This window comes from Phyllobates terribilis, unplaced genomic scaffold (genome assembly GCF_046119375.1).
Source record: "Phyllobates terribilis strain yellow unplaced genomic scaffold, ASM4611937v1 Scaffold_2__4_contigs__length_985480577, whole genome shotgun sequence".
Taxonomy (NCBI): domain Eukaryota; kingdom Metazoa; phylum Chordata; class Amphibia; order Anura; family Dendrobatidae; genus Phyllobates; species Phyllobates terribilis.
In genome coordinates, this window is record NW_027362762.1 from 809825947 (window position 1) to 809842623 (window position 16677).

General features: G+C 44.4%; 1 protein-coding gene across 3 annotated transcripts in view; it reads right to left on the reverse strand.

Moving 5' to 3' along the window:
• The window catches only part of MTMR4 (myotubularin related protein 4), a 73076-nt gene that overhangs the window by 38475 nt on the left and 17924 nt on the right, over positions 1–16677 (reverse strand). The window contains exon 1 of one of the 3 annotated variants that reach the window (XM_073667579.1): positions 546–756. The exons of 1 other annotated variant lie outside the window; for it this stretch is intronic. In XM_073667579.1, coding sequence (XP_073523680.1) covers positions 546–593 — 48 coding nt within the window. In that variant the 5' untranslated portion in view covers positions 594–756. Of the gene's footprint in view, positions 1–184; positions 257–545; positions 757–16677 lie in introns of those variants that run through there. One more of the 3 variants, XM_073667580.1, reaches the window with a different exon arrangement.

Sequence of the window (16677 nt, forward strand, 5' to 3'; positions counted from 1 at the left end):
CAAACAGCGCAACCTGCCAAGTGACGATGGACTTGGCTGACAGATGGTTTGCTGTCACTGGGCCTAGACAGGTAAGACCTCTGCACCACTAAAACCATACGTACTTTCTCCAGCTCAATCAATCATGAACAAGCAGAACACAATATGCCTGGGAATGGATATAAGAAGCGGCTGAGAGATTTACCTCCATTGTCACGCACGCCACGGCCAAGGTGCCCACCAGCGACTATGGGCAATCACGTCTACACACACCCTTTTACAGGGCATGATGGGGATCCCCGGCGTATACAATAGGCACACAAACAAAAGGCACGTCTAAAAGCAGGGTTTTCCCTTGAAGGGAGTGGTTAAAAACTATTGACTACAGAACGCAGCGGAGGCCTGGTCGCTATAAGACGCCAAGTCTAAAGGATCTTTGTGGGTGTGTGCAATAAATGCCATGTCCCAGTGTCAGATCTTACTCAGAAGGTGTACAGGACTCCAGAAGCAGCCTACCAACCCCTCTCCCAGAACATATCCACCATGTAGAAGAATAGCAGACTCACAAAGCAGCTGAGCACCGAACAGTGGGGGCGCGGAGAAGGCTCAGTCATGCTGACAGGGGCTGCACGGTCCGGCCGCAGCTCGCACACAAGGGCTGGGCCGGTGTCACCATCGCGTCTCCTCTTCTGCTTCTGCACCCACAGCCAGCTCACTGCAGACTCTCCATCGCACAGAAAAGGGAGGAGGTGGAGGGAGGAGCAGGTGCTTCAGCTGTCTGTGCTGCCTGATGCCTCCTCCTCTGGCATGGAGTCAGGCACACACACCCCCTCCCATCTGCTGGGGAACCAGGCCTGAACACTGACAACTACAGACGGTAACAGAGCTAAGATGTGGAAGGTGGTGCTCAGGAATCCAGAAAATGCTTGCTCATTTTACCTAAACCAGAGGTTGATAAATGGAGGCCAGCACATACCGCACTGTACAATACCATCTGCAGTCTCTACAAGGTGACCACATACATGTGACGTGGTGAGATCCACACCTACATGGTGACCACTTATGGCCACAGGTCAGGAATTACGCCACACTACTAATGTACACGTCCACCAAGCCAATGATGGGTCATCTTTCACATTTGCAGCGATTTCCCAACCTCCATGCATCAGATTCATTTTGTCTCTATTTTTTTAAATTATAATACAGCATTTTTTTATTTATTTTATAGTAGTGAGCACAAATATAAAATAACTAGAAACTGCTATTTATCTTTGCAGTTCCAATGTTGAGGACAGTATGTGGGATATATCATGCATCACTCAACATTGATATTGCAACACAAAGAAAAAAGCTGTGGCGTTCTGAAAAAAATAAATACAGAATCAATATACATGGTAATTTGCAAATGACAACAAAAAAAACTATTTTTTTTTGCAAAACATCTTAATTTATTCAGAATCAAATATGAGCGCCACGCAGTGAAATCAACGCACTTACACCCCTTGGCTGCCATCAATGAGGTTATTAATGGCTGTATGATGAATGCTCTACAGCGCTTGGGCAAATCATCAACATCCTTTGCTGGCAGCTCCTTTTGCAATTGCTGACCAGTGATGTCCCAGATGTGCTTGATGTGAGACAAGCAGAGATGCTGTAAGACATGGTGGCACATTCAGGCCACACAGGCTGTTCACAATAGCACAAGCAACAGGCGGCCTGGTGTTGTCATGCTAAAAACGGCTTCTGGAGAAAGGAAGAACGGCTGGTTCCACACCCAAATCAATTAAAGGCCGAGCTGTTAAGTGTGTCTTGAATAAAGTCTAGAGGGATCCAGCGACTGTACATTATACCACCCCACGGCATAATCCCATGAGTAGGGCTGGTGCGATGTTCCCTCGTTAAGGTCTACTCATGAAATTGCCCACATGGACTAATCAGATTGGAACAATGGCACATAGTGATCCATTATGTACTGCAAATGAAATTAAATATCACATACCAAGAGTAAGGCATCAAACAGTGTCTATATAAATCAGAGTTTCAAGCATTTGCATTACATTGGGCTACGAGCCAGACATTCGCCCATAGATGTTCCAATGACCTCACATCTCTGCTCTCAAAGACCATCATGGTACAGGGCAAGACGGCAATGAAGGCAGGAATGGTGGAGGTCTATCCGCTTCAACAATGAGCTCTGTTTTTGTCTTGCACACAATTATAGTTGAGGATTGGTTTGAAGGCCACATGGCTAACGCCATGAAGAGCCCTTCATGAAGGAAAATGAAAGCATCAGTTTTTCAACACAACAATGTTAGTCTGTATGATATTTGTGCTACTGTGAGCAGCCCTTGTGGCATAAGCATGCTATCATAGCTTCAGCATCTCTGGACTAGTGTCCCATCGAGCACATCTGGGAAGTCATTGGTCAGCAATTGCAAAGGCGCTGCCAGCTGTGGATCTTGATTTTCCAAGTGCATTTACCATGACAGAACATTCCTCAGACAACCATTATTCACCTCTGATCGCATGCCAAGATGTGCAAGTGCGTATATTTGTGTGTGTGGAGCTAATACTCTATACTATTTAAAAAAAAAAAAAGTTGATGTTTTCAAAATTTTGTTCCAATTTGTTTTTTCATCATTTGCATATCTTCATGTCTATCGATCCTGTGATTACCATAATTCCACGAATTTTGCATCTTTATGTTGCGATTTCTAATTTGTTTACATAATATATTCTATACACTACGTTTTTTGTATATGGTCTAGAATTTTTTCCCATAAATGGCACTTATAGGTAACCAGTGAGTGAGTCAATGCATACATTTCCCTTTTTAGTGTGATATTTTACAGTGTTTTTATTACTATACTACTGTGGCTGAGCTACATACAAAAAGGTGTAAATTAACTGTAAAGAGAACCCCTGGAATTCAGAAATAAGACCTTTCTGCTATATACACACACACGCAAAATTATATATACACACAGTCAAAAGTTTGGACACACCTGTTTATGCAATGGTATTCCTTGTTCTTACTGGAATGTGCATATTTTAAATTCAGACTGAAATCGGCAAAACCACGATAGAACACATATGGAAACAAGAAGAAACACGTGTAACACAAACCAGATCGTGTGTTAAATCAAAATATCCCTCTTACTTTGACAGCTTTACATACCCTTTGCATTTTCTTCATCAGATAGTCACCTGGAATGTCTTTCCAACAGTCTTGAAGTTCCTAACAGGTAATTCCTGCACATGCTCAGGCTGTCTTACAGCTGTAAATCACGCAGACGCAGGGACTCGAACATAATATACGAGCACGCCGAAGCCACTCGGTAAGCACCCGAGCGTGCTCGGTGAAAGGGTTAAACAAGTACTCCCGCTCATCACTAGTGCTGTGCACTTGTTGGCTACTTGGTCTCATCTCTCATGTCCCACACGTCCAAACCATCTCAAATGGGTTGAGGTGGGGTGACTGTGGAGGCCTAGTCCTTGACGCAGTACTCCATCCCTCTCCTTTTTGGCCACATACCCTTTTACATCGGCTGGGAGAGGTGTTTAGGATCATGTGGCAACAAATAATGGTCCCAGTAAGTGCAAACCAGATGGTATGGCATGTCACTGCATAATGTTGTGGTAGCCATACTCGGTAAGTGTGCCTGAAATTTGGAGTAAATTCCCAACAGTGTCACCAGAAAAGCAACCCCACACCAACACACTGTTGGGAATTTACTCCAAATTTCAGGCACACTTACCGAGAATGGCTACCACAACATTCATGTTTCATGGTGGGCACCAGAAATGTAGAAACTATCCGCCCACCTTTTCTGAGCCTTACAAAGACATGGCTATTGGTACCAAAAATCTCAAGTTTGACCACAGTACTTATTTCCACTGATCTAGGGCTCCACACTGTACGGAGCTGTGCGCCAACACATCGGATGGTCACACTTTCTGAAAGTTGGCAATTCTACAAAATAACTCTTTATGAGACATACATGTAAATTGAAAGCCATTCCAGGTGATTAACTGATGAACCTCCATGAGAGAATGCCAAGGGCATGTAAAGCTGTCAGACTATAAGAGGGGTACTTTGAGGAATTTAAAGTTTTAACACTTTCTGGTTTACTCCTAAAAAAAGATTATATTACACGTATATACAGACAAACAGTCAAAACTGAACATCATAACAGTCTTCTAGTGGAATGGTCTTCTGGAAGATCAAATATATTGGATGCAAATTGCACTGAGCGATCATTTATTTGGTCTGAATATACAGGCATAGGTTACTAAAGGACGCTTGATTGGTAAAAGTTTACAGATCTGTGGTCATATTGTGCCGCTGGTCTGTCCATGTAGACACTCCCCTATAATCAACTTCAACCAGCTTATCTAATTAAACTTTAATGTGGATATTTTTTTACAGTGCCAAACCTCAGTCATTGTACAGTCTCCATGCTTGAAATCAAACACGTAAAAAAGGAAGTTACCCGTCATAGGTCTGAAATGTGCACGTAATGATGGGTACTACATGGTGTTAACCCATTAGAGGAATAAAGATAGATGGCCTTTAATAATCTTTCAGAGTACCACTAAAGGCCCTCCAATACATGTCTGACAGCAATTCTCTATCCGTGCACAGAATTATCTTCTGGATTCTACCTGTGTGACAGCGAGCTGATCTCACACCTGGTGGGATTCAGTTCTCTATAGGAGTTTGCAAACAGTTATAAGCACTATTAGTACTAAATCAAAACACTGAAGGGTGGTACTTATAAGATGGCCCAAAACCAGGGCCGTGGAGTCGGTGAGCCAAACCTTCGACTCCTCAATTTCCCTGACTCCCTCATACATGGCTCATGTTTAAGTGATATATTTACTGTAGTAAAATGGCAACCTCAGGCTTTTAATCACCATTATGATACAATAATCAAGCTATTAAGATAGAACATAAAATATATTAGAATACAACAAACCTCTTTATTAATATGCAATATTAATAAATAACCAATTTATTAATATGCAATAAGTGGGGAAAAAAAACTATTTTCAACAAAAACATACTGAACATTTGTGCAGTCTATGAATTTGTTCTGAGAAATGGTATTGGCTGCATCAGATCCTCCTTCATACGAGGGGCGCTCATTAAAGATTTCCCCTGACCCACTTTTATTTAATCACAAGACGCTGAAACTTCACATGTGTGATAATATAAGTCTCTATAAGTTAAGTGCCAATTTGCAACTCAGAACTGATAACGGTCTTGATTTTACAGGTGCTGAAGTGGTGCGAGGTTTGATAATGGACCCGTGGAATACAGAGCAGTCATCAAGTTCCTTTACTTGGAATGCCGCACACCAAAGGAGACGTTCAATGAGATGAAAGAGGTTTATGGTGATGATTCCCCATCATATGATGTAGTCAAGAACTGGCATCGTCAACTGAAATGTGGTCGGACTTTGGTGCAAACAGCTCCAATTCCAGGGCGACCCCACTCTATTGATGAACACACCATCCACCAAGTGGAGGTCGCCATTCTGGAAAATCTCCGCGTAACCATTCACCATCTAGCCCAAAATGTCAAGATTAGTGTGGAGTCTGTGGAAAAAAAATCATCCAAGACCATCTTCACATGCATAATGTATCCGCTCGCACCTTTCCAGAAGCAAGAACGAGTCGAATGCTCTCAGGCTCTATTGACAATGTGCCATGGAAACCAGGAGGATTTTCTCAACAGACTGATCAAACAGGATGAAAGCTGGGTCCATCACTATGATCCTGAAACTAAAGTCCAGTTGATGCAATGGAAGCATCATGACTCACCACCTCCAAAGAAGGCATGAGCCCAACCCTCTGCAGGCAAGGTCATGCTCACAGTATTTTGGGACCAGCATGGAGTAGTATTGATGGATTTTCTAGCAAAGGGTACCATGATCACTGGGGAATACTATGCTTCACTGCTGCGGATATTGCAGGAGGCCATCAAAACCAAGAGACGTGGCATGTTCACCAAAGGTGTCCACCTTCTGCAAGACAATGCACCAGTTCACAACTCACATGTTGCCCAAATGGAAGCATGCTCCTGTGACTTTGAAATTCTACCGCATCCCCCTTATTCACTCAACCTTGCACCATCGGACTTCCACCTCTTTCTAACAATGATGTTATTTTTGAAAGGCAAGAATTTTCCAGATGATGAGACTCTGATTTCTGAAGCCACAATGTGGCTTTTGGAGCAACTTGTCGACTTCTACAAGCGAGGTGTTTACAGTTGCTTAAAGAGATGGGAGAAGTGTGCGTCCCTAGGTGGCACCTATGTAGAGAAGGACTAATAACTGTGCCAAGTATCATTGCTCTCAGTCCACAGGAAGTGGGTCAGGGGAAATTTTAATGAACGCCCCTTGTAGATTACCTCAAATCTGATCTAGTTATTTTAAGGCTGGAGAACAGATTAATCTCAACTAAAATCCGAGACCCTTAGATCAGGAATAGAACAAACATTTATAGGACATTTCATAACTTTCCCAAATTCTTATGTATTAATGAACCCAATTTATTATATATTTTAGGAGTCGGTCCATTTTATACCAACTCCACCAAAATGGACACAGACTCCACAGCCGTGCCCAAAACATACCACTATATCAACTTACCACACAGAAACTGGGTGGAACGGTCCCTTTGGTCAGATCTTTTGAAGTACCATGGTTCAGCATAACTAGATTAACTGCTAGGTTTAAACAGGAAGCATTAAAGGACCACATTTATATACCGGCCAAGCACAGGACACAGATACAATTCATGATATACCGTATGTATATATAAAGAAAATAAAGTATGAGGAATTAAGTCAGTGTAAAGACATTTGCTTTTCTACAATAGTCCCTGCATACTAATTATTTCTTTGCTCAATTAATTGACCTGAAATATATATATTCCAGGAGTCTGCAACGTGATGTTATAGCCATCGGTCAGAACTCATCTAGGATTCTGCAGATATAGAGGCAAACATTAAAATTTCCTTACTGTACCATATGTTCCCTTTAAAAAGAACACAATATTCTGGCAGACATTTAGTAAGGCCCAAGAGTTATGCTAGGGATAGAGAAAATCTTCCATGCAGGGCAGACACAGCAAAACATGGTATTATGCAGTAGAATACAGTCAAAATATCCCAAAGCAATGGAACACGAATTGTCTGAGGTTTGGCCCATCCACTCATTGTCTATAAGAAAAGTAGAGATAAATGAAGCACAATGATCTGCTTCATTTGAGATGGAGCTCTTCACAGCCCTGATCTCCAAATCACTTATGGTCCCTGAGGTTGACCCCCAGCAATCAAGTATGAATAGGTGACACCTTGCAACTCTATTGAAAAGAATAGTTCTGTCCAAGGTTTGTATCTAAACACAGTGATCATAACAAGCCTTTCAAAACTCAACTATAAACTGAGCCAAAAAAACCTTGCTATTCCAAATAGCCATATCATGGATGTGTACAGAAAACGCATTCGCTTTTAAAAGGGGTCTGTATCATCAGAAATGAAATAAAATCAGAAAAAACATTTAAAAAAAAAAAAAAAAAGAAGAATGAAAAAAAAACTTCAAAACTCAAAAAGTGAGAAGAAATGTCACACCAGTTAAAAAACTTACTGAATGGAGATGCCCAAAAATTAAAAAGGTCCTTGGGTCTCACAGCCATTTTGGCCCTGGTACAGACTGAGGGAAGTATGCTTCAATGAGATGACAGAATTTCAGAAAGAAATCCGTTTCAACTTTTTTCCTACACTGGAGAACCTCCAAAACATATATACAGTACACACAAAGGGTAGCCGCGTCTCAATATCTTCTCTTTCCTAAGCTGCGGATTTCAGAGAATTTATGTATAAGGAAGTCCTACATGGTTACAGAACAAACTCCCACATACACATTTACATTGGCCTCGGTGGATGGAATTTCCAAAAGTAATTTCACCTGATTTACTTCCTTAATTACAAATGATTTTAAAAATCCCTTTTTTCTCTTGTAATTGTTCATCTAAGCTCAAAATACATAGAGGCTACCTAACATTAGCAAATGCTTCATAACCCTGACAAAGAGTGAGTGAGTGAGTGAGTGAGTGTGTGTGCGCATGTACAGCACAGACCAAAAGTTTGGACACACCTTCTCATTTAAAGATTTTTCTGTATTTTCATGACTATGAAAGATCCTAGTTACTTACCGGTAACGGGATTTTACAGAGCCCATGACAGCACCACCTGAGAGAGGGTATCCGCCCACCAAGGACAGGAATCTACTGAATAAAAAAGGCGGTACCTCTCCTCCGCATCAGTTTTTTGTTTCAGAGCATGAGAGGGCCTCCGAAGACAGGTTAATACATAACCACCACCTCAACATATGTACTAAACACCTTAAAAAAAAGTGCACACCACAGTGATAAAGGGGAGGGAATTAATAGGGTGCTGTCATGGGCTCTGTAAAATCCCGTTACCGGTAAGTAACTAGGATCTTTTCCCCTTCTCCCATGACAGCACCACCTGAGAGATTTATAGAGATCAAATACCAGAGGGAGGGATCACCGCTTGCAACACCCTTCTACCAAAGGACAGATCAGTAGAAGAGGAAAGGTCAAGACGGTAATGTTTGTAAAATGTAGCAGGGGATGACCAAGTTGCCGCCTTACATATAATGTCGATGGGCACATCCGCCTTCTCAGCCCAGGAAGCAGCTACCGCTCTGGTGGAATGGGCCTTCAGGTTCTCAGGAACCGGCAGATTGCTAGAAGAGTAGGCTAAGGTAATAGTATCCCTGACCCATCTAGCTATGGTCCCCCTTGTAACCTTAAGTCCTTTCCTAGCCCCCTGAAAGGATATAAATAAAGCGTCACTCTTTCTCCAGGCTTTTGTCACTTCCAAATACTGGACTAACACCCTCCTAACATCTAAGGTGTGAAGCTTATATTCCTCAGAATCCCTAGGATTAGGACAGAAGGAAGGGAGAGTGATTACTTGCGTCCTATGGAACTTGGAGGCTACCTTTGGAAGATAGGCCGGGTCTGGTCTTAAGATTACTCTATCCATACATACTTGAGTGAATGGATGGTTAATGGATAGTGCGTGTAAGTCACTGACTCTACGAGCTGATGTCAGGGCCACCAATAGCGCAGTCTTTAAAGTTAAGATTTTTTCTGAAACCTTCTCTAAGGGCTCGAAGGGAGGTTTGGTTAATGCTTCCAGAACTAAATTAAGGTCCCAAGGAGGCATTCTTGGAACAGGAATAGGTCTGGATCTATGACAGGCTTTAATAAATCTAATGATCCATCTATTTGCTGCAAAGTCATAATTATACAGTGCCCCCAGAGCAGATACCTGTACCTTAAGAGTACTGGTAGCTAGTCCCATGTTTAACCCCTTCTGGAGGAATTCTAGTATGGCCTCAATAGGAACCCTCCCTTTGGCAGACTGACCCGAGGTAGACAAGAACTTAGCCCAGGTTCTACCATAGATTCTAGTTGTTATCGGCTTTCTACTTGCTAGAAGGGTAGTAACAAGATCTGGAGAAAACCCCCTTTGCGTCAATAGCGACCTCTCAAAATCCAAGCCGTCAAATGCAGGCCAGCTCTTTGGGGATGACAGACTGGGCCCTGCCTGAGGAGATCCGGGATGTCCGGAAGAACCCATGGATCTGCTTGGGACATTCTCTTCATCCAAGTGAACCATGGTCTCTTGGGCCAGAACGGGGCGATCAATATAACCCTCGCCCGTTCCTCTCGGATCTTCCTCAGGATAGTAGGGATCAGTACTAAAGGGGGAAAGGCATAAGCTAGAGTGAAATCCCACTGAATCTGCAGCGCGTCCACCGCAAACGCCCCCTCTTTTGGATTCAGGGAGCAAAAGGTTTCGGTCTTCCGATTGTGTCTGTTTGCAAACAGATCTATCTGGGGCTGTCCCCACCGATCCACAATCTGCTGAAAAACGGCTGGATTCAACTCCCACTCTCCTTGTTTCAAGATGTGACGACTCAAGAAATCGGCCTTTATGTTCTCTTCCCCTTTTATATGCAGTGCCGAGAGCGTAACCAGCCGACTCTCGGCAAACCTGAAGATCTGATCCGCTATTAACATCAGAGGGAGAGACCTGGTACCCCCCTGATGATTGATGTAGGCGACTGTTGATCTGTTGTCTGACATTATCCTGACGTGAGGACCCTGAAGAACAGAACTGAATTCTTTTAGCGCGTTTCTGGCTGCCAACAGCTCTTTCATGTTGGAAGAGAGGCTTGTCTCGCTGTCCGACCAGAGGCCTTGTACAGAACGATTCCTTAGGTGAGCTCCCCAACCTTCCGCACTTGCGTCTGTTGTAATTGTATCCGACACCTGGAAGGTCCAAGGAACCCCCAAAGATAGGTTGACCGGAGATGTCCACCAGTCCAGGGAGTTGATCACAACATCTGGAAGAGATATTTTCCCATTCAGGCGACCTTTGAGCCGCCTGTCCGCTGCCAGAATCTCCTGTTGAAGACATCTGGAATGGTGCTAGGCCCACTGAACCGCCGGAATGCAAGACGTCATTGTACCCAACAGAGACATTGCACTCCTCAGGGTGATGGTCGGATTGCTGACAATCTGAGATGTTAGGGATCTGATCTTCAGTTTCTTTTCCTCTGGCAGAAGACAGGTTTGGTTTTCAGAGTCCAGAATGAGACCCAGGAAAGACTGAACCCTCTTTGGTTCCAGCCTTGACTTCTCCAGATTTAACAGCCAACCTAGGCGTCTTAGACTGGCCATGACGTCCGCCAGGGCTAGAGCACAGAGTTGACTTGATCTGCCCACTACTAAGAAATCGTCCAGATAAGGGATGACTAAAATATCTCTTTCCCTCAAGTGCGCTGTGACCTCCAGAATGATTTTTGTGAAGACTCTCGGCGCCATGGAAATGCCAAAGGGAAGAGCTGCGAACTGAAAATGCCTTACGTGCCTGCCGAATTGTACAGCTACTCTTAGAAACTGTTGATGATCTGGCAAAATCGGGACGTGGTAGTAGGCGTCCTTCAGATCGAGGACGCACATAAAACAGTCCGGAAATAACATCTTTATGGCTGATTTTATTGTTTCCATCTTGAAAGGCCTGTAGATTAAATGGTCGTTCAGTCTCTTTAAGTTCGCAATGGTCCTGAAGGAGCCGTCCGGCTTCTTTATTAAGAAGAGGGTCGAATAGAATCCTCTTCCTTGCTCGGGTGCAGGTGTTTCCACCAGAACTCCTTTCCTGAGCAGAGAGAGAACTTCCTGCTGTAAGGCTATCTGTTCCGCTAAACCTCTGGGGGCTGATATTTTGACAGTGTTCTTGGGCCTGCTCTTGAACTCTAGTGTGAGCCCCCTCCTGATTATCCCTAAGATCCAAGAATTGGATGAAATTTTCTTCCAGGCAGGCAGGAAGTGGGACAATCTTCCTCCCACCTGGGGGGAACTGTCACTTAGGGGCTTTCTTATTCTCGGAGGAGGGACTCCCAAACATGAAGCCTCTGTTATACGGCTTTCGGTCTTTCCAGCTACCTTGGTCTCTGGGAGCTTTACTGCGGCTGTATTTTCTCTTCCGAAAGGAACTGTTAAATCGGGAACCAGACACCATGGGAAATCCATGTTTTTTGTCTGCGGCTTTATCTAGGATGTCATCTAGACCTTTGCCGAACAAGAAGTCCCCCTCACAAGGGATTGAGCACAGTTTAGACTTTGACTGCACATCTCCTGGCCAGCTCTTGAGCCATAGCGCCCTACGGGCTGCATTAGAGAGGTTTGCAGACCGGGCAGCCAGCCTAACTGAATCTGCCGATGCATCTGCCAGGAATGCAGCCGCTCCCTGCACAAGAGGAAGGTCTGATAGAATTTTCTCCCTGGACACATTCCCCCTGATCTGGTCTTCCAATTGTTGAAGCCAGATCATCATAGATCTAGCAGTGCAGGTCACTGCTACTGCCGGTTTAAGGGCCCCTGCTGACGACTCCCAGGTTTGCTTAAGGAAGGACTCCGCTTTTTTATCCAGCGGGTCTTTTAAGGCTCCTAAATCCTCAAAGGGCAGAGTGGATTTTTTTGAAGATTTTGAAATGGCCACGTCAATCTTAGGGGTTTTGTCCCATTTAGCCGCATCCTCATCCTCAAAGGGTTACCTCCGCTTGGAGGATGACGGCAGCTGACCCTTCCTCTCCGGTTTCTTCCATTCCCTTTCTATCAGAGATTTAATCCGGTCATTGACCGGGAATAAGCGTCTCCTCCTTTGGTCTAAGCCCCCGAACATAACATCCTGGACTGTTCTGGGCACTTTGGTATCGGTAATACCCATAGTCCCTCTGACGGCTTTAACTAGTCTCTCAGTATTATCAACCAAAAAACAAGGTCTGCCCCCCCCATTATCATCCGAAGACTCCGATGACGATGAGGAGTGATTAGAGGAGGAAGGCAGTTCTCTCGTAAAACGGGACTCCACTGATTCCTCTGATTCTGAAGAAACTAGTTTTTGCTTCTTCTTTTTGAGTGAGGTTAAGCCTCTTAAAGACTCTCTGACCTCTGTCTGGATTAGATCCTTTAATTCTAAAGAAAACCTGGGGGACTCCTCTGCAATGGTTTTCTGAATACAGTCTGAGCATAGGTTTTTGGCATAGGAGGTGGGAAGACCGATTTTGCATAAAGCACACTCCCTGTTTTTATTTTTAGCACTACATTTCTTCGCCTCCGGAGGCGGTGGTTGCCGTTCACATGAGGGCTCCCATCTGGCGGAGGTGGACTGACGAAGTCTTTTCTGACCAGTCTTGCCGGAACTCGTACGCCCCTCACTGCTGTGACTTTGTCGATGGGAAGATTCCCGTTCCATTTGTTTGAGCTGCTTGCGCTGCTTTGATGGCTGTGGCTGCTGCTGTACTTCCTGTGGCGGTGACAGCTGCTGCCCAGGTGACTGCGGTTCCTCATTCATCATGGCGGGGATGCAGAGACCGCCATCCTGATTGCTCCCCATCCTTAAAAGCAGTAGGGCTCCACCTCCTTTAGGCTCCTCCCCTTCCGGCAGCGTGCTCATCTCTCTTTTTCTTTTTTTTTAAAAAATTTTTAGCCAGCTGGCGCGCTACCCGCAGATCCACCTGCCTCTGCGCGTGCGCAGCCCAGTGGCACCCGGCGCGCTTGCAGCGGGATGACAGCTTCCCACCCGCGCATGCGCAGACCCGGTTTCCGGCGCACTCCGTGATAGGGCGCGTCAGCACCCCGCGCGTGCGCAGCCCGGACTTCCGGCGCGCTCCGTCAGAGGGTGCGACGCGACCCCCATGTGCGCAGCCCGGAAGACCTGCCGGCCGGCGCGCTCAGTTCATCTTTGCGAGGCGCAGACCCGGCCGCAGGCCCCGGCGCACGCGGGGAGGCATCCGAAGGAAAACAGCACCTCCTCCCCACACGCAGACCCGGGCAGCAGCCAGACGGGCTGGGAACAGGGACCATCTGCTGCTTCCACGGCCTCCAGGCCGCACCGTCCATAATCCAGGTACGTGAGGTACCACCTGGTGAGGCTCCCATCAGGGACAGGAACCAAAAACTGATGCGGAGGAGAGGTACCGCCTTTTTTATTCAGTAGGTTCCTGTCCTTGGTGGGCGGATACCCTCTCTCAGGTGGTGCTGTCATGGGAGAAGGGGAAAAATTGTACATTCACACTGAAGGCATCAAAACTATGAATTAACACATGTGGAATTATATACTTAACAAAAAAGTGTGAAACAACTGAAAATATGTCTTATATTCTAGGTTCTTCAAAGTAGCCACCTTTTGCTTTGATGACTCCTTTGCACACTCTTGATGAACTTCAAGAGGTAGTCACCGGAAATGGTCTTCCAACAATCTTGAAGGAGTTCCCAGAGATGCTTAGCACTTGTTGGCCCTTTTGCCTTCACTCTGCGGTCCAGCTCACCTCAAACCATCTCGATTGGGTTCAGGTCTAGTGACTGTGGAGGCCAGGTCATCTGGCGTAGCACCCCATAACTCTCCTTCGTCAAATAGCCCTTACAGAACCTGGAGGTGTGTTTGGGGTTATTGTCCTGTTGAAAAATAAATGATGGACCAACTAAATGCAAACCGGATGGAATAGCATGCCGCTGCAAGATGCTGTGGTAGCCATGCTGGTTCAGTATGCCTTCAATTTTGAATAAATCCCCAACAGGGTCACCAGCAAAGCACCCCCACACCATCACACCTCCTCCTCCATGCTTCACGGTGGGAACCAGGCATGTAGAGTCCATCCGTTCACCTTTTCTGCGTCGCACAAAGACACGGTGGTTGGAACCAAAGATCTCAAATTTGGACTCATCAGACCAAAGCACAGATTTCCACTGGTCTAATGTCCATTCCTTGTGTTCTTTAGCCCAAACAAGTCTCTTCTGCTTGTTGCCTGTCCTTAGCAGTGGCTCCCTAGCAGCTATTTTACCATGAAGGCCTTCTGCACAAAGTCTCCTCTTAACAGTTGTTGTAGAGATGTGTCTGCTGCTAGAACTCTGTGTGGCATTGACCTGGTCTCTAATCTGAGCTGCTGTTAACCTGCGATTTCTGTGGCTGGTGACTCGGATAAACTTATCCTCAGAAGCAGAGGTGACTCTTGGTCTTCCTTTCCTGGGACGGTCCTCATGTGAGCCAGTTTCTTTGTAGTGCTTGATGGTTTTTGCAACTGCACTTGGGGACACTTTCAAAGTTTTCCCAATTTTTCGCACTGACTGACCTTCATTTCTTAAAGTAATGATGGCCACTCGTTTTTCTTTACTTAGAATTTCTATTATGGCAAGAAAAAAGCAGCTAACAGTCTATTCAGTAGGACCATCAGCTGTGTATCCACCTGACTTCTGCACAACACAACTGATGGTCCCAACCCCATTTATAAGGCAAGAAATCCCACTTCTTAAACCTGACAGGGCACACCTGTGAAGTGAAACCATTTCCGGTGACTACCTCTTGAAGCTCATCAAGAGAATGCCAAGAGTGTGCAAAGCAGTCATCAAAGCAAAAGGTGGCTACTTTGAAGAACCTAGGATATAAGACATATTTTCAGTTGTTTCACACTTTTTTGTTAAGTATATAATTCCACATGTGTTAATTCATAGTTTTGATGCCTTCAGTGTGAATGTACAAATTTCATAGTCATGAAAATACAGAAAAATCTTTAAATGAGAAGGTGTGTCCAAACTTTTGGTCTGTACTGTATGTGTTCAGCTGAGTGTACATGTGTTCTCAAAAGGGAGAAGGAAAGTAGCTGCATTCAGCAGGGCTGTGGAGTCAGCAAGCCATACCTTCAATTCCTTAATTTCCCTGACTCAGACGTCCTCATATATGGCTCATGTTTAAGTGATATGTTACCATTTTAATATGGTAAATTTGAGGTTTTTCATCACAATTATGATACAATAATCAAGCTATTTAGAACATAAAATAAAAATGTTCCTGTTTACTCTAGCAGTTCTGAGATGAGAGCAGGCATTCCTTGCCAGTGCCTTTTTCCTCTGATCTGTAGAGGAGGTGGTCACTACTGAGCGTGTACATAAAGTGCAGCCCAGATTCATCTCAACTAAAAGATGAGATCCTTAGATCAGGAATAGAACAGACATTTATAGGACATTCCATAACTTTCCCAAAATCTTATGAAAACATTTACAGCACATCCTGCATTGTAGTACTATACCCAATTTATTATATATTTTAGAAGTTGGTCCATTTTATAACGATTCCACCAAAGTCGACACAGACTCCACAGCACTGGCTTATCTCCATTGATAACAATGAATCAAGGAATGCTAACAAACATGTGGACACCCACATGAGTCTCCTCCACCAAATGTTGATGACAGACTGCAGGGAACACAGTACCAAGTGCGGAGGACTGTTGTTGTTCTGGGAGGAGATTGTAGGTTTTCATTATTTCTTAAAATGAATGGGCCCAGGGTGGTGTAACTTTCAAAGTAGTGGATAGCCCCTTTAAAAACTAATGGTATTGGTTGCAGAATTTGTGCTACAGTTGAACAACAATCTGTGTCCATATACATTACATGAAGGCAAATCAGCAAATTGTGGGTGTGACTGGTCCATTGAACCATATGAACATAGCCTCATGCCAGGCTTAGACCCCAAAATTTTTAGTCAGTATGCTGCCGTGTACCCCACCGACAGACTGATCCAATTAGTGGTGTGCACACTAATGATTTTTCACCTTGTGCAATTTCTCTATAAACAGCACATTCTTTAGATATAATTACTCGTGTGAGTAATCTCGAGAAGGTAAAGTTTAATAACTGTATCAAGCCAATCCTTGTTTACAGTCATAAAATACTGGAGGTCAAGGATACATGGGAGGACACATGCGTGCCAGGCACGTTAGGACTCCTTTACTGGAAATCCCTTATTTTGTTTCACAGAGAATGAAAATTTTTTCCAAATTAAGATGCACACATCTATAAAACAAGATGTTACATGACCCAATTGTAGAGTTCTATAGGGGTGATACCATATATCCCCTTTTACATTTACATACTGTAGTAAGAGATTTTAGGCTGTCCCAAGCCTAAGCAATGGAGCCTAGAAAAAAGCAAGTATGAGAAAAGAAGTAAATACTGAGCTATATTACCATATAGCCACCAACAGCAAAAAGGAGATTTAAAGGCATTATTGTTTGAAACTTGAGCCACTAA